This window comes from Penicillium chermesinum (assembly GCF_028974085.1).
Source record: "Penicillium chermesinum strain IBT 19713 chromosome Unknown utg000008l:1.0-1752722.0:1.0-1753981.0, whole genome shotgun sequence".
NCBI lineage: Eukaryota > Fungi > Ascomycota > Eurotiomycetes > Eurotiales > Aspergillaceae > Penicillium > Penicillium chermesinum.
Genome location: NW_026695318.1, coordinates 345,171 through 368,350, shown reverse-complemented (window position 1 = coordinate 368,350; position 23,180 = coordinate 345,171). Strand labels below are relative to the sequence as shown.

Below are 23,180 nucleotides of genomic sequence, written 5' to 3'. Positions count from 1 at the left end.
ATGGTGGTACCATGGACCTCATGTTGTACTCAAGACTTTGGTAGCTGGCCTGTGCCTCGTAGGGAGTTGATGTCCTGCTAAGAATAGCCCCCACACCCACACATTTTCCATGAGCGGCCCATCGCACCCGCGTTTCTATGTTTTCCTGACATCTGCAGGGTCGACTAGTCTACAGGCGGGAAGAAGGGAAGATTTCCAGCCAGAGCTGAGCTTAGCCAAGTTGAGAATTGCTCTCTCGCCTTTCTTCCCCTTCGCGCAAATTTCAGCCGACGCCTAGTCTCATCTCGGTCTGGCCCACTCACTAGCGGCTTTTCGCTGGAGTCCGCGACCTGACTTCGTGTCCAGCCTCTCTGATCCTCTCCTCTTTGTATCCTCATCATCCTCGTACAGGCCTTTCGCCAACCACCACCGTTCGCTTTCTTCTCGCGTGGGTCAGGGGACACGCCGGTTCCCCTGTCCCCTCTCAGCGCACCCCCCCGATCGCGCTTTAGCCCCCGTCAGGCTTCCGTGAAGCCTTCGCAACCCCATCATGGGCTCGACTCAATTCGGCAACTTCCACGTGAGATCTTTCCGTGAATTCTTGATCTTGCTCAGTAGGTGGTCACTAACTTCAAAGCCCTTGGGTGTCACAGGATTTTTGTCGCGATTCGACATTACCCGTCTGCAATGTACGTAAGACCCTTTGCCTGCAGTATCCTAAAAAGCCGTGAATATTCGATTAACGGCCCCTCTCATCTTGTAGCTCTTCGCCGTGAACCAACCGCCAAATAGCCCGTGGCACAGATGTGCTCTGGACGGAATTTCATTGAGCGGGCATCGTCACCTCGCCAATCTCGGTATGGGCTCAATCTTTCCGCGAAAGAACTTCGTCATTCCACGTGGAAGCAAGCGATTAACGTGTCTGATAGGATCGATCATCCTCGCATTCATTTCGATTCTGGTATCATTGGCCCTATTATGGAGGACGGACAAGAAGCAAGCCGCAGTCGGGCGCCGGTACGCGAATCAAGGACCCTGTCGGTCGAATTCTAGAACGCCGAACTAAGATTTCTTTAGCGAAATACAACTTTTTCTGGTCGGATACATCATAATTGAAATCTGTGAGATCTTCACAGTTGGTGGCATTCCCCTCGAGGACTCAGTGCGAAAGGTATGCGAATCGAAACTTAGTGATCTAGCGAGGCATGCTAACATACCTGAAGGGATTCTCGGCCGTGCACATCGCTGCGATAACTGCGACTTGCTGGATTCTGCTATTGAATGCCTTGGTCGGATACCAATTGCTTGACGACGGCACTGCCGCGTCAATCGGTCTCATTGGCGGTTCAGCTGTGGTTTTGTTTATCGGTACCGGCTACATCTCGCTCGACACTGCTTTCGACTGGACCGGTCACTTCGAAAGCAGCCACTTCGGCAATAACCGAAATATCGCTCTATACGTGCTTTATCAACTCTTCCCGCTTGTCTGCCTATTTCTGTTCTACGTTCTCGAAGCAATTCTAGTGTTGCGAGTGCTGGGAGAGATCCGGCCTATGAGTAAGATCAACCCCCTGCCAGTTTACATATACCGTGAATATCGAGGAAACGGATGAAGGCGCCTACCAAAACATGATACTGACATTCATCTAACAGTCTACCTCAGTGGAGCGGGCCTGCTGTTCGCAATTGGTCAGATTTTCCAATACGTGATTAGCGTCCACATTTGCGAAGGCACCAACGGCAAAATCAATGGCGCCTTATTCGAGACTTTTTTCACGCTCCTTTCCGTTATTGGAGTATGGGCTTTCTGGAGCAGCATCACAGAGGATGACTGGCCACTTCCTCCTTCCGGAAACTACAACTAATTGTAATTCTCACTCTCATCCTATGTTGGATACCCGCCGATTCTTTTTCTTCAATGTGGATGCTTCATACATACTTACTGTTCAGACGCTGGGCTTCTTGAGGCATTGATTTGGCCTCGTGACCGGTTCATCTGTGCCGAACAGAGCTTTTGACGTTGTGATACCACATTCCTCCACTTCATGTTTCACGATTGATTGTCTCTTCATCCCCGACCCGTCTTCGGTGGATCGCGAGATCTTTGCACGACTTAGCCTGTGCCATCTTCCTCCAAATACCGGCGGGATGTTGGCTTGTACCCCGTTTTATCAATGCCGAAGTATCTTCTTGTCTTTCTTGCTCTATTGTCAGATACCTCTATCACGTTATGTACTTAGGCTATAATTGTGTTCCATATTCTATCTCAGGTCACTATACACCACGAATTCTAATTCCGAGAAAATGAGAAGCTGCCTTGTGCCCGGCGAAAATGGATTTCTTCAGGAACTCGCCAAGTCCGCTGTACACTTCTTGACTGCACACAAACCTCGGCGTTTTATTGTCGAAAGTACAGTCCGGCCATTATGCATGGCGAGAAGTACGGATAGAGCCCCGATGTGACCTGGTGTGACTGTAAACAGGTTATACGCTTCTACTCCTTCGTCAAGGATATGTATGGCTTTGCGATCTGAAGTTACCCCTCACAAATGTAGATCTGATTTAGAAAAACTATATCTAACTAATTCGAGTTGATGCGAAGACGGATTTTCCATTCAGGTTGGACTTGTGAGTATAAAACATGGTCAACCCCACGAGTTCTTGCGATTTTAAACTTGAGCCACTCATAGTAATACTCAAGATGCGGATCGGCTTTGCCTTCCTTGCACTATTTTCCTACATGACCGCTTCTTCAGCTTCTCCAGAGGTGCAAGAAACTCAGCAGAATAGCACATCTAGTGAGTCTCATGAGCTTCCTACCCTTATAGCTTGGTCTTGTATCAGCCTATATAAGCGTTATCCTTCGGCACAGCGTATCGACAGAGGGGTTATGGCTCAAACTAACCACTATTCTGGTTCGCTTAGCCTTGGAGCAGAAGGGTCATACAGCGGAGCAAACGCCATCAACCTGCAACCCTGTTGCCTGCATCGGACTTACAGGTACCTTCTCATGCGTACTCTCCGCAGTCGTCGCTGGGGACAATTCTGCATTACAACGATGCCTCTCAGGCAGTATTAACCAGGTGAGCATTGACTCGGACATGACATATGACAGATTCACTGGATCTGCATCTTGCATATCCGGGAAGTAGGCGGATCTGATCGGCCGAACTGATGCTGTGTTTAGATCTGCTCGTGTGCATCATGTATTCCTCGAGTGTCCAACTTCCTACAGTCTCTTGGTGTATGCGCCCCTAGTGACGTAGTGGACACGAGTGCTGCGGCTTCTGCAATCATTCGTGCTTATAGCGCTGCGCTCTCTGGATCTATTGTTGCGGGGATGGCATCGCAGACTCCCGCTCCATCTCCAGCCTCGGCCTCTACTTTCAAGGTGGTACCTTCGCCCATCTCTAACACAGATTCAGCTTTACAAAGACCCTCTGCATCTTGAATGGTCTATGCTTCTAGGGGCTGCCAAGACGGTAGTAGCTCTGGGTCTCAACGATTGCTGAGCTGGCGCCCTAGAACGCTTCATCCTGGTGCCAATCTATTTTCGTACGCTCTCGTTTATTTACTCCAAGCTGGACCATTTGACATGTTGAAACATGTGAGTATGTCTGGGGCCTCGGCCAACCACTTGCCGACATACATACATATTCTTAGAATTTAGGAAAGGATATTCAGAGGATGGGATCGTTTTAAGAAGGCTATTACCAGAATAACGTCGCTTCTTCAAATCGAATAAGAAAGCCGTCATAATAGCAGTTTGCTTTGCCAGATTATGGTCTAGAGTCGAATCTTAACCTCAACACAAGGGAGGGTCCATTCCCGGCGTCCCAGTAGACTACGTAGCCATTCTAGACCCACCCCAGTCCACTCCTCGGGCTTGGCCTCGAGTCCTAGCTGCTCTTGGATATTGTTGAATGCCGCGCCCGCAAGAGTCTGGGCGGTTGAGTTGAACGTATCAAAGGCAAACCCCGTCAAACTGTCCCCGGGTATCGGCGCGGGCGTGGTGGCGTTCCCGGCCATGTAGCTGAGCTCAGTCGAGTTGGCGTTGTAGCGCGGGGCAAACCAGTTGCTTTTTAAGTCGAAAATACACCGGTCGGACCACTGACATGATGAGGCGAATAGGACCAGGAGTAGCGCAGAACAGTAGATACAAGGTCGATGGATGATGTATGTCAATGCCACGAAGGAGATGATAAAAAGAGGCGAGGCATTTGTCGGGATGAAGAGAATGGGTAACCAGCTATTATTTGGTTTTCTGGTCAGCTTTGTATGGTTTTTGTTGTCCGGAGTCCTGTAGAACCCTCCGGATGCGAGACCGAGTCGGGGCGAAACATTACCTTCGGAGGCAAAACATGGCGGAAGCACACTGCCTCGAAATAATGAAGCTATGATCTTATGCCGTCGATATTTATCACCGGCTCAATATTGTGTAGAGAGTATTCAAGTATTCAAAGGTGATGTGAATGAGTGGTGAGGGGTGGAGTGGCGTCGGAGGTGTGGTGGATTGAGGTGATCGTCCAAGGTTGGGGCGGGCTTTTTTGTGCAAGTCTCGGCGCGGCCAGCCACACTACCTGGTTTTCATTTTCCGCTGATCTCCAACTTTCTCTCGTCCCATTCACACGTTCCTTAACGCCTCACGATCCATTATCTCCTTCATCGTCATTTGTCTTTCATCAAAATCCGCTTCACATTTTGCGATTGTCCTTTCTGTTTTTCACCTCTCCCTTCCTCTCTTTCTAGAGAGCTCCAGGTAGCTTCCCTAGAGCTAAAGACTATTTGGAGGTCGTCGATTTCGGCGCTTGACAGAAATGTCTACCCCCAATGATCTCCAAGCCCTATTGGCCAGCATACGCCCACGTCCCTCGCAGACTGGAGCATCTGGCCAGGAGCCACCTGTACAGCATCGCCTGGCGCAATCGTACCCTACTGGCATGTTTCCTCCACATCCTCAACATCCTCCGCCTCCATACGACGGCCAGGTTTTGCCTCACCCTAGTGTTCATGGATACCGTAATCCCTCTGTCCACTCGCTCCAATCTCCTTCTCCCAACCCGACTCCCCCACGTAACCCGTCAGATATCATCAGTCCTGCCATCGGTACGCCTCAGAATGGGTGGGATTCTCCACAGCAACCAGCCAACGTGAACCTCCTCAATCTTTTGCGCTTCAGTCAGGGTGAACATCCGAATCAGCTAAAGCCCGCTAGAGCACCCGAACAGCACACTCGGACTCAGCAGATACAGGAGGACGCGTCTCATGGAAGGAACATCTCTGCCACTGACTTGGTTGCATCGCTCTTCGGTGGTACAATTCCCACACCTCGTGCTCCAGCAGTTGTGCCGGCGGAATCGCCTCCAATTTCGCAGGAAGGGCCAAATGATAATACCCAAGACATGCTCCTTCGGCTTCTGAATCGCCCTCAATCTGGAGCAGGTACCCCACAAGCACTACATCAAGCTCCCGCAAGCCGCTCTGTTTCCTCGGCTGCTTCTGCCGAACCAAAGATTCAGGGCCACATGCACGCTGAAAGCCCGGAGGCTCCTGGCATCGAATCCGAGGGCCCTGCGAAGCCGGAAACGGTCGCAGGTCAGCTTTCTAAGGATTCGATGTTCACATATGTCAATCCCTTCGACCAGCTTGCGGCCATGCAACCCAACACATCGTTGCAGCCCCAGTCGAGCTCTGCCTCGGCATCTCAGGCTCCAGATGTTTCTTTCAAACAGCATATCGACGTTGAGGCCGACAAGCCTACATCGACTTCGGGAGTTCGTGCTCCTGGAAAACGAAGCAAATCCCCGGTTCTTGACAGTGAACAGCGAGCGGCTGTCAATGATGTCGTGAGCCGCTTCGTTAGCGAGATTGGACGCTCTCTGAGCGAAGAATCTAAGCCCGTGCAGGAGGAGGCGCCTAAGGCGGCACTTCCTACTCAAGACTCAACCGACCTTTTCATTGAGGCCCTCGATGAGGCTCTTGACGTACTTGAAGGGCGTGCCAAGGATGAGAGCGAGACTAAGAGCCCTAGCCAGGAGACTGGAAAGGCGCCCGTCGCCGCTGTTACTCAGATCAAGAACGAAAATGCCGAGGCTCTTGCCGATAGCTGGGAGAGCGCCGAAGACAGTGCTGAAAAGGAGGAGGAGCGCATCGTCACTGTGCAGAATTTCCCACTACGTCCGTTCATCTCGATCGCTGTGAAATTGCGACCTGGAAAGCTCGCTACCTTCAATGACGATCGAATCATGGACATCGCTCGTCTCAAGAAAGACTTTGACCAGCTTGATCGGTCCCTGACTGCCGCTACTTCTGAATATATCGTCTATGCTCTTGCCAAGTCTGGCGGCATCCGTATCATTCGCCAGGAGGATGGAAGTGACCGACAGGTCTTCCGCTCCACGCGTGATCGTGTGTTCAATGTGGCATTGAGCCCCTCGTCGGCCGAAACAGGCCTGCCTGGTATGCAAGCACTCCTCGGAATAGGTGTTAGCGGGACTGTGTACTGGACTCTGATCAGCCGCGAGGGCAAGGACCTATTCGAGTTGGATGCTCTGGAAAGCGAGAGCTTGGTCTTCCCTCCATTCCCTGCCTCGGACGAGAATACTTCTGGTGGCCAGCTGAAAACGCGGGCTAAACGAAGCTCTCGCCGCGCTGATCTGTTTGCTATTGGGCGTGGAAAGAACATTTATGTTGTTTCTCCACTCGCAGCAATGAACGCTCAGTTTGGGGTTTCGGGTCCCCAGCGAACCGTGAACACTGAAAAGTTCTTCAAGGAGCGTGCTTTGAAGATTTCCACGGGTAAAGCTGGCAAGGATTTTACTTTCAGTGACGACGACACCGTTATTGCTTCGTTAGACAAGACGGGTCGTCTGCGTTTCTGGGATATTCGCGATGTTTTGGATCGGGATCAGCCAAGCCTTGTCGAAGGACCGGCCCCGAATGAAATCAAGGTACCATTGAGTACATATGTGACTGGATCTCCGACAGAGAAGTCGTGGCCGACATCGGTATTGTTCCTCGATAAGCTTCGTCCCTACTCGCGCGCGAATGCACTGCGGTACGTTCTCGTTGGATTGAAACAAAATCATACCTTGCAGCTCTGGGATATTGGGCTCGGCAAGGCCGTGGAGGAGGTGAAGTTCCCCCACGAGAACGAGTCGGATGCGATCTGTAGTGTCGCGTACCACCCTGCCTCTGGAATCATCGTTGTCGGGCATCCCACTCGTAATTCGATCTACTTCGTTCATCTGTCAGCGCCTCGGTACAATCTGCCTAGTATGTCTCAAGCTGCATTCATCAAGGCTTCCAGCGACAAGGAGAGCGCGCTTCCAAAGCCAGAGTCTACCGCTTGTCTGAGTGGCATTCGGGAAATCTCATTCGGCTCGAAGGGCCAGCTGAGAAGTCTAGAGATTCTACCCCTAGCTAAATCGGCACTTGAGCAACCGGGATCGGATGACAATGCGCTTTTCGAGCTCTATGTTATGCACTCACGCGGGGTAACTTGTCTTAACATCAAAAAGGAGGACATGGGATGGTCCACTGATAACAAAGTCATTTCCCCGGTTGATGCCTCGGTTGCAATCAAAGAGGGCTGGATTGAAGTTGCTGAATTGCAATCGCATCCTACTTACGTTGCTGACGACCCGTCTGTGAATGGGGACACCACAAATTCGACACCTTCACGCACTAATAAGGAAATCCCCAAACGCCATGATCTTCCTGACCCTTCTACCATTGTCCCCTCTCGCAATCCTTCCCCCACTAAAGCTCCTGCCAAGAAGAAGCTTGACGCACAAGTCGAGATTTCTTCTACTCCTAGTGGCGCGGAGAAGTCTGACAAGAAGAAGAAGAAGAAAGCTGTTTCTGATGCTACCTCCAAATCCAAAGAGCCCACTGCTGTCGTTGGCGTCGAGCCTTTACCTTCCTACACCCAAAGCATCGACAATATGACTGGTCTCTCTCCTCGTATCCCCTCCATCCCTGCCCATGCTCCTGCTCCCGCTATGAGCAACGCATCGTCCGGAATCCGTCCACCTGGCGCTAATGAACCGCTGGATCGGGCGCTTCACTCCTTTGCCCGAGAACTCCACCGCGAAATGGCCTCTCAGTTCGCGAGCCTGCACCAGCAAGTCGACAACGAGCGTCGCAGCTTTGAGGCAGCTGCTTCTGCTCGCCAGGACCAGGTCCTTCGGGTGGTTTCTGAAACCCTTTCGAACAACGTGGAGCTGAATCTCAGTCTCATCATCCAGCGCTCGATGGAGCAGCATGTTATTCCCTCTCTCATCGAGACTACAAAGAAGGAGCTGCGTGGTATTGTCGCGCAGCAGATCCAGCAGACAGTCTGCGAGCAGCTGCAGAAGCAGCTTCCCAAGTCTATCCCTCGTGCATTTGAAGAGCCGGACGTTATGCAGCCTCTTGGAGATGGAATCGTGCGGGCCATCCTCCCTCGCATCGACAAACACACGAACAAAGCCGCCCAGTCCATCGTCCAGCCGCTCCTTGAGAACATGGAGAAGTCGACTCGCAAGCTGGAATCGCTCATCACAGACTCGAACGCCAGTCTCATGGCTGCTTACGACGCCAAGTTTGAACAACAAGGAGCCCAGCTTGAGCGCATTGAGAACAGACTGCATGCTCTCACCAACGCCCTGGCTCTGGGTCATCCTGAGCAGCCAGCTCAGCAGCACCCAGCGCCAGCTGTGACTGTGGGCCGCCCTGCTCCTGAGGATGTCGAACTCCAGGAGATCATGCGCCTCTATGAGGCAGGTCGAGTCGAAGACGCGGCTGTCAAGGTACGTCTCGTGTCCATATTATCTGACAAAGAGGTCTGCATGCTAACCTATTCAATAGTGGGTCCAGTCGACCCAGCAAGCCGATCTGTTCGACAAGTTCTTCGTGCATGTGAACCCAGCTCATATGCGCGACTTGTCGGCGATCGTGCTTCTTTCGGTGGGAGCAGCCGTCACTGCTACCCTGGCCACGAACACCAGCCAACGACTGGCCTGGCTGGAGCTGATCCTCCATACGGTCAACCCTCAGGTATGTCTCACTCCTCTAGTCCTTCTTTCCCCGGCTCCACGGTGCTTAAACTGTGTTTTGCTTTCAAATCCCCTTACTAATTACTCGGTAGGATCCTGAGGTGCGAACCGTGTGCCCGCAGATCATGGAGGTCCTGGGTGGACGCCTCCACAACCTGTACCTAGCGGTTGTGCAAGAGAACCCCCCAGGACCCCATCCTGCGAGCAGCTGGCTCCGATCTCCCGTCGCGTCCGTGCGCTGGCGCAGTAGGACGGTGTCCCTGAACCCCTTGGTCGATCTCATTATGGGTGGACGGGGTTATTTTGCGTTTTGCTTTTGTTTTTACTCAATTTTTCCCTGCGTTTTTGTGCCTTCCCCTGGTTGGCCCACCTCGGCCTTGACCCGGGGGTTAGGGCTTTTGTTCCCTGTTTCTAGCTCCTAATGGAGGTTTTCGAATTCGAAAACTCTGACCCCAACAAGAGGCCCCATTGTAGCATTGACTGTATTCCTGATCATCTAGTCTTCGAATTTACTTCAACTTGATTTCACCGTGTCTTGACTCGCGGAGGTAAAGTCAACCTGATGTTGCAACCCACGTTGAGGCTTGATGAATGGCCATTGGCATTTCGAATGCATCAATCGCAACAGAAGAGTATTGACAAGTACTAGTATATCCACATTAGATCATGTAAATTCCTACGAATACCTAGTATCTATAGTAGCACAAGCACTCAATAGCGAATATCGATGTGAAGGAGCCCAGAACTGTCACAGTTTGTTGGCTACCACTAGTACTAGTATTGACCGAAGAGCTGCAATTGCCGTGCCCAATCTGGAGATATATTTCCTGATGTGGCGAGACATATCTGCTCTTCAAGTCTAATAATGTACTACTTTTCTAACGCTATGTCTCATGGGAAGTCTCGCAGGCCTTCAAGTTGTTCCTATTGACGAGAAGCTACTCCCAGTATACAATTCGGCAATTTTCAATTGAATTGTCGCTGTCACAAAACGACTACACCAAAGCCAATGGAGTATTCCAATTGGTGTCTAGGCTCATTCAAAAACGCTGGGGGAATCGGCGGGTTTAGTGGTGGAAATAACGCGCCGGTTTTTCCATGTCTGCTGTCCAAGTCGACCCAAACTTCGTTTTTCGAAGATTCCGTGCTTTTCATTCCCGTTTCTTGCTGCAACGTATGATCGAGTGATGAAAGCGTCCATGTGTACATGTGTTCTGAACAGCTTCAGACATCTGCGAACCATGAGTGCTCCAATACTTCTCGGGCAGTCAGTCGTTTCGCCGGATCCAAGTTCATGAGTCTTTCTATAAGCTCCCTGAAAGCCGCATCGCTGACGTCTGGCCACTCCACAAAAGGCTTGTAGGGTATTTGTTCGTCTGTTCTCCCATCCCATAGCATTTCCAAGACGTGGCAGCTGACTTCATCGTCACTGATATGCCTTGATAGACCATTAATCCCTTGCTGGTCACCAAAGTATGAAACCTGGCGCTGTAGGCGTATGAAAGCGGGCAATACACCCTGCGCTTGATGTATCCGGAAATCTTCGTCGGGGCCAAAGATAACACGCCCCAGGAACGCATATATGCACTGGCATAGTTAGAATTGGATTGAAGAAGGACCGGCATACTTACAAGCGTTCCAAAGGCGAACATGTCTGTTGGCTTGTTGAGTTCACCCTTAAAGTGCGCTTCTGGACTGCGCCAGTTGTCGTTACCAGCAAGCATGCCCTTGATGCACCTACCTACAGGGAGATATGCGGCGTTTTCAAGATCAGCAAGCTGTGCACATATGATGATCGTCTCTTCGTTCCCATATTGACAGTCAACCATGATGTTATCCGGCTTGATATCTATGTCACGTTAGTATCAGCAGCTCAAATCGACCAGATTAGAAGTCGCCGAGATAATACCGAGATGGACGATTTGCTGTTCATGCAGTTCAGCGATGCCCAGCATGGTTGATTTGAGAATCTGTTTCCGGGCTCGCATTGAGATGCCTCGCCTTACAAGGCCTAAAAATCCATCCGTCGTGTATTTATACACGAAGATCCGCTGGCCAGGAATGGTGTCACATGGCAGTCGTATGTGCGGACTTTGGCGCAATCGTGGCCTGATATTTTCGTTGAAATTGTCGAAGATATCCCGGGGGATGTCTTTTAAGACAAATGTGTCTTCTCCGGACCTTGGAACTATAAGCGACAATTCGCAACAAGAAGGATATGTAGTGAGTCAGACGTTGCCAACCATACGCGGCCCATATATGGTCTTTCCTGGATAATGCTTTTGAATCGGTAAAGGGATCCAGTGGCGCCAATATATTCATTCGACGTGTTCGCCATTCTCGTCAGCGTTCTTCGAAACATGAGGGTTGGGGCGCTCGAAAGACAGCCAGAGTCCCTGCTGTGTACCAAAGAAGGCCTATATATGTCACACAGCTGATGTATACGGAGGATAGATATGCGACTGAGGAAGGAAATGAAGGGGCTTGGCTTTGTGATAATTAGTTAGTTCCAAGGTTAGTTAACTAGTTAGTTAGTTAACTATGATATGATGACTAGCACCCCCCTAACCTCTGAAGCCCCAAACCTCGACAACTGATCTCAAAAACGTAGAGGGAGGGTCCCGATGAGGGTAGCTGAGTTGACGCTATCTACGCTTCTTATTGCATTTAATTATATTATGCTGTGGCTAATCGCATCTTGGAGAGTGCTGACAGCATTTCAGACCCTGCTAAGGGGTACTTTTGCTTATCCGAATCCGATGGACGAACCAGATGGACGTGAAATTATCCTTTACGAGTCTAGAATAGGGTACCTAGGATGTAATTAGTAATATAGGTAGGGTAAATTGTGTTGGAGTAGTAAGTTTGTGCAATGTGGTGTAGAGAAGTGTAATGTAGTGTATGTAGAGAAATATAGTGTATTGTAATGTAGTGTAGTGCAGGCCATAACAGCAGCGAACCCAAACAGATGTAACCCCTGCCATTTTTCAACCTAAGCGTTTTGTTTGAAGTACATATCCATGGCCTTACTTTGTATATCAAGCATAAATATTGCCATCGATCGTGGTCATCTCCAAATTACTTCGTCGAAGCCTAATCTGTGTGTCAAGTACGCATCAAGATTGTCACTTTCTGAAGTCAAACACAAGCTACAGCCAAGATGTACCGTACAAGCAAGTCCATTAAGAATATGACAACCTCAAATGGAAAGCAGGTAGCTCTCGGCTATGTCAAAAAAACCAACGCATGGGAGAGGCCCTTCCTACCGAAGATCACTCAGGACATGTTCGTCGACGTGGCTGAAAAGTACAAGGATACTTTGAAACCCGAAACAGTCGAGGTCGCCATGAAGTGAGTGCTGAACCTCCAGGCTATGAGATACCTGCTTGTCTAACACCTTGAAGGGAGTCCGATAGCCCAAATGATGCAGCCCAGCACTGGTCAACACTGGAAATCGACAAAGACGAAAATGTGATCGCTGTAAAGCACTATTACAAGTGACGTTGTAATATCACAATGAGCCTCATATAAACGAATTCTGGGGTTGGAAACTATAGGGGAGAGCGAGGGACGGGTTACTGAACAGGAAGTGTTGGTGTGCCTATATGAAATACCAATTTGTGAAGGATCATCCCTGGGCTAATATTCCAACAGCTGAGCCAAAAGACCACCATATCCGCACCTCATGTGCAGATATGCCCAGGCACGCCTTATGTAGTACACCCTCTAGCTGGAATCCGTGACATATATGTATATAGCACACAGACCCCGTTTGGCCAAGCAGCAGGTCTGTTCAATGGATTTAGATGCAACCTTCACTCAAAAGTAATATGAGCAAGAAATCAAGATATTTGCATAAAAAATTGAGTTAGAAAAAGAAAGAGGAAATTGGAGTAGAGAGAATGGAAGGCCGAGTTTCCAAGGTTCTGGAACGAGTGCTGACGAACACCCCACTCGAAACCGAGCGATGGTGAAGAAAACCCATCTAGAATAGTAGCAGACGAAGGCGCTCCACTTAACGATCAAGAACTTTCATCAGTCACAGGTGCAGACACTTGGTCATGGGTTATCACGTTGACGGGCCTTGCAGGTTCGTCATGCATGCCTGTACCGGGCTGCGCCTGACTGGAGGGAGAGCCGGTACGAATCACTGAGCCCCCAAGACGGAACACCGTCGAGTTCGGTGTATTCTCTCGCTGCTGTGCGCGTCGGCGGGTGTTCTGCCTCCACTGAGTATTTTCAGTAAGAGGAGTGGCAGTACTGTGAGTCCCCGCCGAGTTAGAGACATTGACCGAGTCGTCTTTACTTTGCGTACTAATAGCCTGAGACAGAGTGCGTGGAAGGTGATAGCCAGCTTTCCCGATAGGGATCGACAGTCCATGTACAACCTAGCTTGACGATCAGCTTTGGACGGGTAATAAAGGACAAATTTCATAACATGAGATACTCACAATACTACAGACCACAAGGAACCAGACGACGATCTTGGCGGCATCTGCAACCCTCTGCGCATCTTCCCGTACCTCACCATCCACGACAATCTCGAGCAGATTCTCTCGGCAGATAGACAGGTAAAAGATTGCGCCGACTCCAATGGGGCCAAAGAACCCTACGAAGCCCGCATGCGTAAGATGCTCAATCTGGTGGATGTATTTGTGCATCGCCAAGATGATTGGGAGGCGACGAACCAACAGGATAAGAATTCCCAGAAAGACCAGTCGGTAAAGCGGAATAATATCATTCCTGAGAAACTCCGACCATGGACAAACTGCACCAAACCACATGAACATGGACAAGTTGAGGAGCATATCGATCGTCGGCTGGAGTGAGTCGTCCATCGTCTCAACGCGAAACCAGTCACTAGGCCTGTCAGTGCGTGCCCGTCATCGGTCAGGTTCGAGGGGCTAACAAGCTTACTCTTGCGTAAAAACATTTCCAGCAATGAAGCAGGCAAGTAAATCGTCGGTTCCGATGAGTCCGCAAGTTCCAAGGATAAAGAGCTATCGGTCTCCATGAGTACAATGGCTCGATCGACATCGGTTGACATCCGCCAAAAAGCAAAGTGGCAAAGGTTATAGAGGTACTTACCGCAAGGGCAATGGCGAATACCAGGAAACTTTCACGATCTACATATCGTCTTTCTTCAGCCCAGTGAAGCAGCTTCCTCGAAAGCCATCCACACGCAGTGCCATACGCCACACTCAGAAGGATGGTATACGCCCATGTTTCATAGAACCACAGTCCCATGGCTTTTCCTGCGCCACCACCGTATCCCTCTCCGCCCATACCCACATATTTCAGCAGGTAGATACCGAAGAAGAGGAAAGGATAGCCCAGTCCATCATTCGCCCCAGACTCGGCTATGATGATGCGTTGCAGTGGACGCGGGACATTCTTATCTGCAAATTTGCCTTTGACAATCGAATTAGACAAGACGGGGTCCGTAGGAGTCACGCATGCCGCGATAATGAGGGCATGAAGGAATTCAAAATGAGGAACCATAGCCCAGACAATTAGGCTACTGCAGATCCACATGGCCGCCATGCCAGGTCCGAGGAGCAATGAAAGACTCCGCCATTCGATCTGCAGATAGCGCTTGGGAAGCTGCACACCTGCTAGAACCAGCTGCACGCCCAGAACTAGTCTGGTGAAGTTCTGGGTGATCGCTTCAAGATTACCTGCCGAGTGCAAGGCATAGTCCTCAGGGCGAATAAAGTTAGCTGCGTGAGGTGAAAACGCAACCCCCGCTAGCATTGAGATCACTGCTGGCATGTTAAGATTAGGTCCATAAGATTAGGGAAGTGTCGCTTACATGCTTCAGAGAGGTAGAACCGCTCTTTACAAAGATAAGATACCAGTCCGAAAAGCGAGATGAAACCGCCTAGGGTCGCACAGACGATATTGAAATTAATCAATGAGAGGGTCGGCATGTTCAAGTCGATGACACCGGGAGGGTGTGACTGTACACAAGATACGAAATGCGAGATGCAAATGCCCGATTCAGAAATAAGATAAGATAGGGAATGAGGATGGGAAAAATTTGGAGATGATCTTTGGTAAATTCTTTGCCGAAAAGCAGGCAATGGATAACAGCACGTGTTATCGGATCATTGTACGAATGAGAGGGTAATGCAAGGGAATTTCTATCATATGGAAAGGCTTGTAGGCTTCCTTGACAGACGAAACCATAGAAAGGCGCTCTGTGTTATTGTTCCTGAGACCAGAGGGGTAAATACGAGGGTAAAGTCCGTAAGGTGGGCAAAACCCACAAAAACCAACGGTGCCGCCAAGCCAAAAACCACCGCCTGCCTCACCGCACACAATTGCGGGGACTCACGGCAGAATAAAAGTGACAAAGTACGAACAATCCAGCAGACGGAGTTTACAGAAGTACCTTCGTGATAACGGTCAATTGGTCAAACCCCCCCGTAATTAGCCAGGAGCATTGCTTCGTGGTTGTCATTAGGAATGAGACGATGTATGTATCCCATATGTATCGAGAGTATGCAGAACAGAGCTTCAAAAGTCTTCTTCAAGCATTTCATCTGGTAAATCTCGGCCGACCCGCTGCGCCTCTGCTTTTTCCCTTACACCGCGCTGTGCCCCATTGACAGCCAGGTTATCGGCAGCTTCGTTTCCGGGGTCCTTACTATGCCCCTTGATCCACTCGAGCAGGGTTCTGACCTTGAGTTCATTGCGTTCTTCGATTTTGACCAGAATGGACTCGATCAGGTCCCTATTTTCTACTGGCTTGTGGTCCTTCGTCATCCATTCATTCCGTCGCCAGTTGATGTACCATTTTGTCACACAGTCGATAGCATATCGACTATCAGTGAAGATAGTCACGTCTCGGTGGCGAGGCGCGATGTCGATAGCTCGAAGAATTGCTGTTAGTTCTGCTCGCTGGTTTGTCTGGCGGTTTCCTTTAAGTGGTTCTGAAACATTTCTGCTGGGAGGACGGATATTTTAGTTAGAAACGAATACTTCATGTATACATAAAAGAAGAAGAATGACAAAAGAAAAAAAAATAGCGCTTATGCATACCTGCTGTCTCCTGGTCCAAAGTAAACGCCGACACCCGCTGAGGCTAGTGGCGTACCATTTCGTAACGAGCTTCCATCGGTGTAAATGCGCAACATTCCCGCCGTTGCTGTCGCCTGTGTCTTGGTCGCTACCTTTTGCGCCGGGGTCTTGTAGACGACTTTGCCCGTAGCCGGATCGAGGAGCACATTCGGGTCGAACCCATCCTCTGCACCGCGAGGAAGGGGACCGTCTCCAGCCGGGTATTCAATACCATCCGCATCTTTCGGGGGTTCGCGTTCAATCCCACGTGTTGCGTTGTCAGGTTCACTCTGTCCAAATCCGACGGGTGGCTCTCGTCGGCCAGCCTTGACAAAGTCCTCCGCCTCCTCCCGCGTCGCGAATTTGCGATATCGGGGCCTCGGGAACCCAGATATTTGCTCCTGCGCCTTTGTCCATTCGGTGTACACGCCAGGGACACGACCGCGCTGTATCCCGTAGTACCGTGGCTCTTCTGTCCTGGTGCTACCGGGCGGGGGCTTGGCGCCGGTGATAAACGCGTTTGCTTCTTCGCGGCTCGGGAATTTTTGAACTGCGGCGCATTAACGGGTTAGTATCTTGCTGGTACGCAAGGCCCGTGAAGAAGAAGCAGGCGTCCTGTCGCACCAACTTACATATGGCTTTCTTGAATCCCGTTATCTGAGCTAAACAGTCGGGCCAGTTGTTGTAAATGCCGGGTTTGTGTCCAACCTTCACCGCGTAAAATTTGTCGCCATCTTCTCTTTTCCGTTTGGTACCTGCACTGGGGGATGCGCTTGGTTTTGATCTACTGGAAGTTTTGGAGACGGGACTTGAAGATGGAGTGGTGCCTTTCATTTCGTCGAAATCGGGGCAAATGGCCGGAGGATATGGGTGTGGTAGATTGATGATAGGCGCGGTCAAATTGAAGCGGTTAGGTGATGTGGAAGAAACGCGACGTATGAGACAGAGGCTAGAATTCACGGAACAACTGGTTGAGCAAGTTTGGAGATGGTAGTTCGAGGACGAACTCCAAGACCCCAGCTTCAAGGGCGAGAAGAGATAACTTTGGAGATTGCAGATCTTTTGCGCCACAGGGTAAGGGATACGGAACGAATATGAGGCGAGCCCGAGGCCGTTAAGCATATGAGAAATGGATTGAGTGAAGAGAAGGATTTGTAGGGGAATAGTAGGAGGTAGAGAGAACATCGGGAAAGAGGGGGGGGGGTCTGATTCTGGGCAAAGGGAGGGGGGCCCTTGCCTGATTGGGGCTTCCGCAGTGGTCGATCCCCCAATTTGTGACACTCTAGCTATTGCCTCAAATGGATCGTCTTTGTATAATTCATGGAAGGTTTTTTCTTTCCTCTCTTTTCCTTTGGATTGTCTGCAGCAAAAATAAACTGATACCACTTAGGCTTTGACAGCCCCCTTTGCATTACGTCTCGATGTAGATTGATCCGGATACCATCAAATTTGCAAGGAAGGATTGCCAGGGGTTTGCCTATGTAATGGATTTCCTATGCGATGGCTTGGCTTCCTCTTTCCGCTTTCGGGCGCACTGAGCGCCGCTTTATGCTCTCTGAGTAGATCTGAGCACGCCCCTGAGCGCCCTGATCGGCTCAGTGAGTATTATGTAAGCCCACTGATCCACTCACTGAGCGCTCGGACTAGCTCACTGAGCACAACCTGAGCACAAGGCACCTCAATAAACCGCACCTACGCTAGCCCCCTCGTGAAACTCTCTTCCTAAGATTGGCCCCACTATCCCATCCAAAAAGCAGTGGCATCAATAACCTGATGTTTCATTTTGGTAGTCAATACGCCTCGGCAAAGCCTGATAGTTAATCAACCTATCAATTAAATTGTATGCTCCTAGGAGCCCTTGATTTCTGGTTTCTACATTTTCCTAGACAGGCTTGGAGCGAGCCTTAGAGAAATCACATGACCATTCTGGAGGACCGCAAGTTTTACTCTGGGCAACTTCTTTCTACACTGAGCACGTGCACCGGAGTACATGCTTGATCAAGCCCCATCTCTGCGGGTTTGCCTAATTCCCCGAAATAGATTGCTCCTAGGAACTTGCCGGATGACTGATTGGTTGATCCATAGAAGTTCTCAGCCGAGGGAGCCGCTAGATGCTCCTGGGAACTATCAAACTCCACGCCATTTTTGTGTTTGTAGCTAAGTTCACTAACCCGCTCATAATCTATGATTATCTAGGTTCCTAGGAGCTTAAAGATAGGTCGTAACTCTGGAGACGTCCTATGATATCAATTTACTGAGGGTATATATTTGAGCCTATGCTCAAGAAATAATCGTCCTCATCCTAATCATTTCACCATATCTTACCTGGAAGGGAAAAAGCTTCTTTGTACTGTTCAGTCCCGACTTGGTGGCGTGAATGGCATGAATTGGCCTTGTGTTACTCTATGGTTGCCCATGAGTCAGGCATGTTCAATAATTCCATATCAGTCACAAATAACCACTCCATGTCGGATTCAGCTTCCGAGGGCTGGCATCCCAATGAGCCAGACCATCTTGGGTCCGACGCCGGCACTGAGGAAATGACTACACCGGAATTTTGGGGGGCATTGCATGGTGAAGACCTTGCCTTTCCGGGGAAGCATGAAGCAGCTATTGCTTCGTCCTCTATCCCTGTACCCACCAAACCGCTAGAAAGGATTCAGTCAGATAACCAGCTTCAGTCGGACCACAGAAAATTGAAAGTCACCGAGGATTCATTCGACGACCACTTTGGGGCTGCAGGGATGGAGAGCGAGGCGAATGATCACAAGTGTTTGGGCAAAGCAGCATCGACCTGGGATCCTTCCGTGTCTACTGCCATCGACTATGAAATAGCCAAGATATACAATCACGCGGATCACTGTCGAAATGCCTATTGTTCACAAGCTAAAGCTTTCTTTGATGAAATACAGTCTCGTGAGTGATTCCGTGTTGTACACGTTCAATACGTTCGCTGACATGTTAATTATGCAGGAAACACACTATCAAGCAACTTGAATAAATCCAAACAGACACAAGGAGGAAGCGGACAAGGTCGTGTGACCATGCGATTCTACGCCCCGGATGGGAAGGGGGCTACATGGTCAAAGAATTTTCTTGTCAACCGAGTGATTTTTCGAACTACCTTCTCGTCAGGTATACCTTGCAGCCTGGAGAATCTCCCCCAAGACGATACTTTCTTCGGGCAAGGTGCTGTGGCCGTCCGTCTGGAAGGAGAAAACCCAAGTTTGTTTCTCACATTCACTCCTAGAGACGAGGGGGGACGATCGTGGTACTGGTGTTTGTGTATCTCACAAACGGCCTAATGGAATTGTGATAATTGAATCGGCCGGGACACAACGACTAGAGGGGGCCAATTGGGAGCACAACTTCACAGGGAGGATTCATATTGAACTTTATAAGATATGGCCCCCTTTAGGCTCATGTTATGAGAAACGAGAAGATTTCTTCGGGAGTGCTATGCTGAACTATCATACGGTAGACAGGAAATTCTTCCTCTGCTTCTCTTCCGTACTGTCTTCAGCTGATTACTATCCTCACTTGCCCGCGTCTGGCAACAGTGTGGGTGCACTTTCTATGGCTAGCGACGGTGTTACTAAGGAACTAATAGAGCAAGCTGGTACCTCTAGGGGTAATTTACCACTCAGATCCTATGCGGGACGACCGAAACGAAGGCTTTCATCCGAGAGTTATCAATTTGAACCCCGGCGATCAAACAGGCTGGCTATAAAAGCTAGAATTCTGAAATGACAGTTGCCCTCCCTTACACGATTCTATAGATTCTACGGATAGCGGAATACAAAAACTAGAAGCATTCTGTGACACCATCTGACCAACAAGCGACAAGGCTCTTAAAATTCATTTCTAGGCATAGTTGAATAACGAGATGTGGGAAAATATTAGACAAAGTGTAAGGTGCGGCTTACGGGGATTGGATGCGATACGGGCAATAGAACAAGGGGTAGGCAGTTGTATTGAACTGTTCGCTAGCCTGCTTATATTGTGCAGGAGACATATTATATATAGCTTATGTGGGCTCGTTTACCCCATCATTACCCTTCGAGAGGGCGCGTTGCTTCATCATTATCCTTCGACGGGCATTACAGTACTTATCCTTCGATGTCATGCAGCGGGGCCTGAGGTGTCCAGCGGTGGATCGGAGGACTTCGGTCCTGACACAAAGCATGCGACAGGCTGAAGTCGCATAATAGGGAATATTAGCTATGAGGCAGAGCCCATATATTATGTAGGAACTAAAACTTGTCTATATGTATTGATTGTATCAATGCGTGTGTTAATTTCAAATTCCTGGCTCATAACACCCGTATCAGACACCCAGAGTTTAACGGAAGCGTCATCTCAACATCTTGGATTTTAGTGCAATATAGGGGAATTATATTAGATCTTCCTCATGGTCCCCAGCGAGTGCTCTACTTTGTTCAATCTGGTTGACTGAAGCTAGGGGGGATAGGTGGTTCGATTCGAGTACTAGACATACACCAGAGTTCGAAAACAATTTAGGGGTACAATTAAGTCTGTAGTCGCCTTCCATGTTGGAATAACCATAATGATAAAGAATATAAATACGCAAACACAAATGCGTAATGGTGATTTACTGTAGGCACAGCTGTTGAAATCTGAAGCTCTAATTTAATTAATTACATTACTAGCGTGTGTTACACGGTTCGCCCCTATTGATAGCTCCCCCTGGATTACAAGAGTTCTGTAAGGTAAATTGGGTTTCTATACACAGCCACATTAAAACTTTGTACAGCCACACCCTGGGGGTAATTTACTAGATCAGGTATGTCGGAAACAAATAGATTCTAGTCACGAACCATTAATACTGTAACTATCCGTCAGCTCAACCCAGCCCCGCTTTATCAACAGCTTGTCAATGATAGTCTAAATCTATTGGTCGTTGAGGTTTAGCTGACTGGTCAAGCTTATTCTGTTCGCTCGTTTGTTCGATTTATAGAGGGTGGAGGATTCTTTCCCTTCTTATTCCGTCTTCTCCTTAGTTTTAGTAGTCCAAATTTCAGGTGCCTTCTCCTCATTTTCTGAGGAGCAGCCTTGGCACTACTCAAAATAAACACTGACATCAAGTAGAAAGTGCAAGTGTAGCCTACACTGATGTCCGTGCAACGCATTGTAATTATATACGATCTACAGATAGTAGTTGCTACTATAATACTTTAGTAGATCTTGAAGTCCATAAGACATAAATTACCATTTATGACTGGCAGATTGGTAAGAGTATGGATACAAATATTATTACTTAAGGGGATCTAACTAGCCGCTCTCCGGATCTAGGAGTTTCGTATTGATCTTTGGCCCCCGCCGCCCTGCATCAACACCGCAAATCTTGTCGATTTATCAGATGGTCTCGCTTAAACCCCCAAATAGTGAGGCCAGCGGAAGAGACGGACATAGCTGTTGTGCTTGAGCTAGATCGAGGTGGGAGTTATTTTTGAGTTGGCAGGAAAGCAGGCACTCCGTTGGATTTACTTTGCGTGTCATCCGCTCTGTCCGGAATTTCTGTAAGCCTGATCCTGCCTTTCGTCTTAGATACCAAACTTAGGCTTTTATTCAATCTATGTATGTCAATACTGAGTGAGAGATCTGGCTGATGTTGCAATATGTGCACAGTCTCCTTGCTTCTCCGTTTCGTTTACATACAACATCATCTCTGCTTGTGAGTTCCACCAGAGCTCAAACCGATCTTCATCGGGTGTAATACGAATTTCCGATTCTATGCGTAGCACAGACATCACTGTTATCCGAAGTTCAACTGCGATCGGCATTCTCAGAATAATAGATCTCAAACAATCAGATGGACGCTCTTAACTGTAAATCTAATTCTGGATAATACATCGATAGATCAATCAAGCTAACAATTGAGAGAACAAATTTTGGGGACATCATGATACGATGTGCCGTATAGGATGTGTTCAGGAGAGGGTGCTCAAAAGAGGGTGCTCAAAAGAGGGTGCTCAAAAGAGGGTGCTCAAAAGAGGGTGCTCAAAAGAGGGTGCTCAAAAGAGGGTGCTCAAAAGAGGGTGCTCAAAAGAGGGTGCTCAAAAGAAGGGTTTCTCTATAGTATGTGAAATTCTTCGTTCATATATTGTGTCCTATTTATCTATACATATCTTACAGTACACGACTTGCCTGCGTACCTCTCGATATGTAGGTCAAGAAACAACAGTTGGAAACTAAGCATATCAACGCTCTAACTATGGCATCTTTCACGTCTTACGGTGACTGGGCGCCAGAACACGCATTGGATTGCCCATTTAAGGCACTGACAGAGCATATTTAAAGCAAACCCCACGAGGCTGGGCCGGAATTGATTGGGAGCAACGGAGAGCGAATCAACCTCCAAGTAAAGCCGCAAGTTGTATTAGCGCAGTCATGTTTGATCCATTTGTGAAGTATGGCAACGTTCAGTAAGCAGGCTAAAGGTGCCTGATACTAACCGTCGCATCAAATAGTCCATTGTATGCTCAAACAGATAGTGCAACGCAGCGAACAGCTGCCAGTTCACTAACATGAATATTATATGCTGAATTACCGTTTCGCCTAAGTTTTGCACGTACTTTGTCCTTCCTGCCTTGATGAATCTGTTATATCTACATCTTTTATCGTCCCTCCAATTACTCCCGCTCACTAATACAGCAAAATGATCGTCCTAAGGCGTGCTGTGCGTATTTGCACATTTCAAATTGTACACCCGTGGCAATCGACTTAATTAAGAAAGGACCCAGAGTCTCGGAATCACCAAAGTCAATCTTTACCGAATTGCGTACTTTCCTGCATGTACAGTATGTTGCACTCCATTTTGAACACTCCATTTTACCACTCTAGTCAATTTGAATCTATGATCCCTGCACTGGCCACTTGGAAAATCCGAGCTTGCTACATAATTACCCTTTTTTCCTTGCTCATTAAGAAGGCTAGATCTGTCATTGCTTACCAGATTATGCCGCCTGATAGTTACCGCCTTGAGACAGGAGGAAGCCGTCCGGACTATGAGGCTGTCGAGAGATGGGATAGAGGTTCGCGAGGGAATAGATAGGTTGTCGTCGCAGTTCCTCCTCCTCT

General features: G+C 49.0%; 8 protein-coding genes across 8 annotated transcripts; 4 read left to right on the top strand and 4 right to left on the bottom strand.

Moving 5' to 3' along the window:
* Positions 1–529: 529 nt before the first annotated feature.
* Positions 530–1,844, top strand: N7468_009924 (chitin synthase export chaperone; the record flags this gene model as incomplete). Its single annotated transcript, XM_058479219.1, has 5 exons — positions 530–559; positions 743–996; positions 1,057–1,150; positions 1,203–1,536; positions 1,633–1,844. 5 exons carry the CDS (start codon positions 530–532, stop codon positions 1,842–1,844), a joined length of 924 nt encoding a protein of 307 aa, XP_058325787.1.
* A 1,921-nt stretch (positions 1,845–3,765) lies between these two features.
* Positions 3,766–4,008, bottom strand: N7468_009923 (uncharacterized protein; the record flags this gene model as incomplete). The annotated part of the gene is made up of 1 exon (XM_058479218.1): positions 3,766–4,008. One exon carries the CDS (start codon positions 4,006–4,008, stop codon positions 3,766–3,768), a length of 243 nt encoding a protein of 80 aa, XP_058325786.1.
* A 788-nt stretch (positions 4,009–4,796) lies between these two features.
* Positions 4,797–9,540, top strand: N7468_009922 (uncharacterized protein; the record flags this gene model as incomplete). Its single annotated transcript, XM_058479217.1, has 4 exons — positions 4,797–8,771; positions 8,830–9,018; positions 9,110–9,263; positions 9,518–9,540. The coding sequence occupies 4 exons, from the start codon at positions 4,797–4,799 to the stop codon at positions 9,538–9,540; spliced, it is 4,341 nt and encodes a 1,446-aa protein (XP_058325785.1).
* A 701-nt stretch (positions 9,541–10,241) lies between these two features.
* Positions 10,242–11,203, bottom strand: N7468_009921 (putative calcium/calmodulin dependent protein kinase; the record flags this gene model as incomplete). Its single annotated transcript, XM_058479216.1, has 3 exons — positions 10,242–10,604; positions 10,649–10,866; positions 10,927–11,203. Coding segments are annotated over 3 exons (858 nt in total), but the record flags the coding sequence as incomplete, so codon positions are not given.
* Positions 11,204–12,177: 974 nt separating this feature from the next.
* N7468_009920 (uncharacterized protein) lies at positions 12,178–12,518 on the top strand (the record flags this gene model as incomplete). Its single annotated transcript, XM_058479215.1, has 2 exons — positions 12,178–12,368; positions 12,422–12,518. 2 exons carry the CDS (start codon positions 12,178–12,180, stop codon positions 12,516–12,518), a joined length of 288 nt encoding a protein of 95 aa, XP_058325783.1.
* A 521-nt stretch (positions 12,519–13,039) lies between these two features.
* On the bottom strand, positions 13,040–14,947 carry N7468_009919 (putative Na/H antiporter; the record flags this gene model as incomplete). The annotated part of the gene is made up of 5 exons (XM_058479214.1): positions 13,040–13,405; positions 13,469–13,877; positions 13,935–14,017; positions 14,106–14,779; positions 14,830–14,947. 5 exons carry the CDS (start codon positions 14,945–14,947, stop codon positions 13,040–13,042), a joined length of 1,650 nt encoding a protein of 549 aa, XP_058325782.1.
* A 589-nt stretch (positions 14,948–15,536) lies between these two features.
* On the bottom strand, positions 15,537–16,913 carry N7468_009918 (RNA-DNA hybrid ribonuclease; the record flags this gene model as incomplete). Its single annotated transcript, XM_058479213.1, has 3 exons — positions 15,537–15,966; positions 16,062–16,629; positions 16,712–16,913. 3 exons carry the CDS (start codon positions 16,911–16,913, stop codon positions 15,537–15,539), a joined length of 1,200 nt encoding a protein of 399 aa, XP_058325781.1.
* Positions 16,914–18,544: 1,631 nt separating this feature from the next.
* Positions 18,545–19,003, top strand: N7468_009917 (uncharacterized protein; the record flags this gene model as incomplete). The annotated part of the gene is made up of 1 exon (XM_058479212.1): positions 18,545–19,003. One exon carries the CDS (start codon positions 18,545–18,547, stop codon positions 19,001–19,003), a length of 459 nt encoding a protein of 152 aa, XP_058325780.1.
* Positions 19,004–23,180: the final 4,177 nt, after the last annotated feature.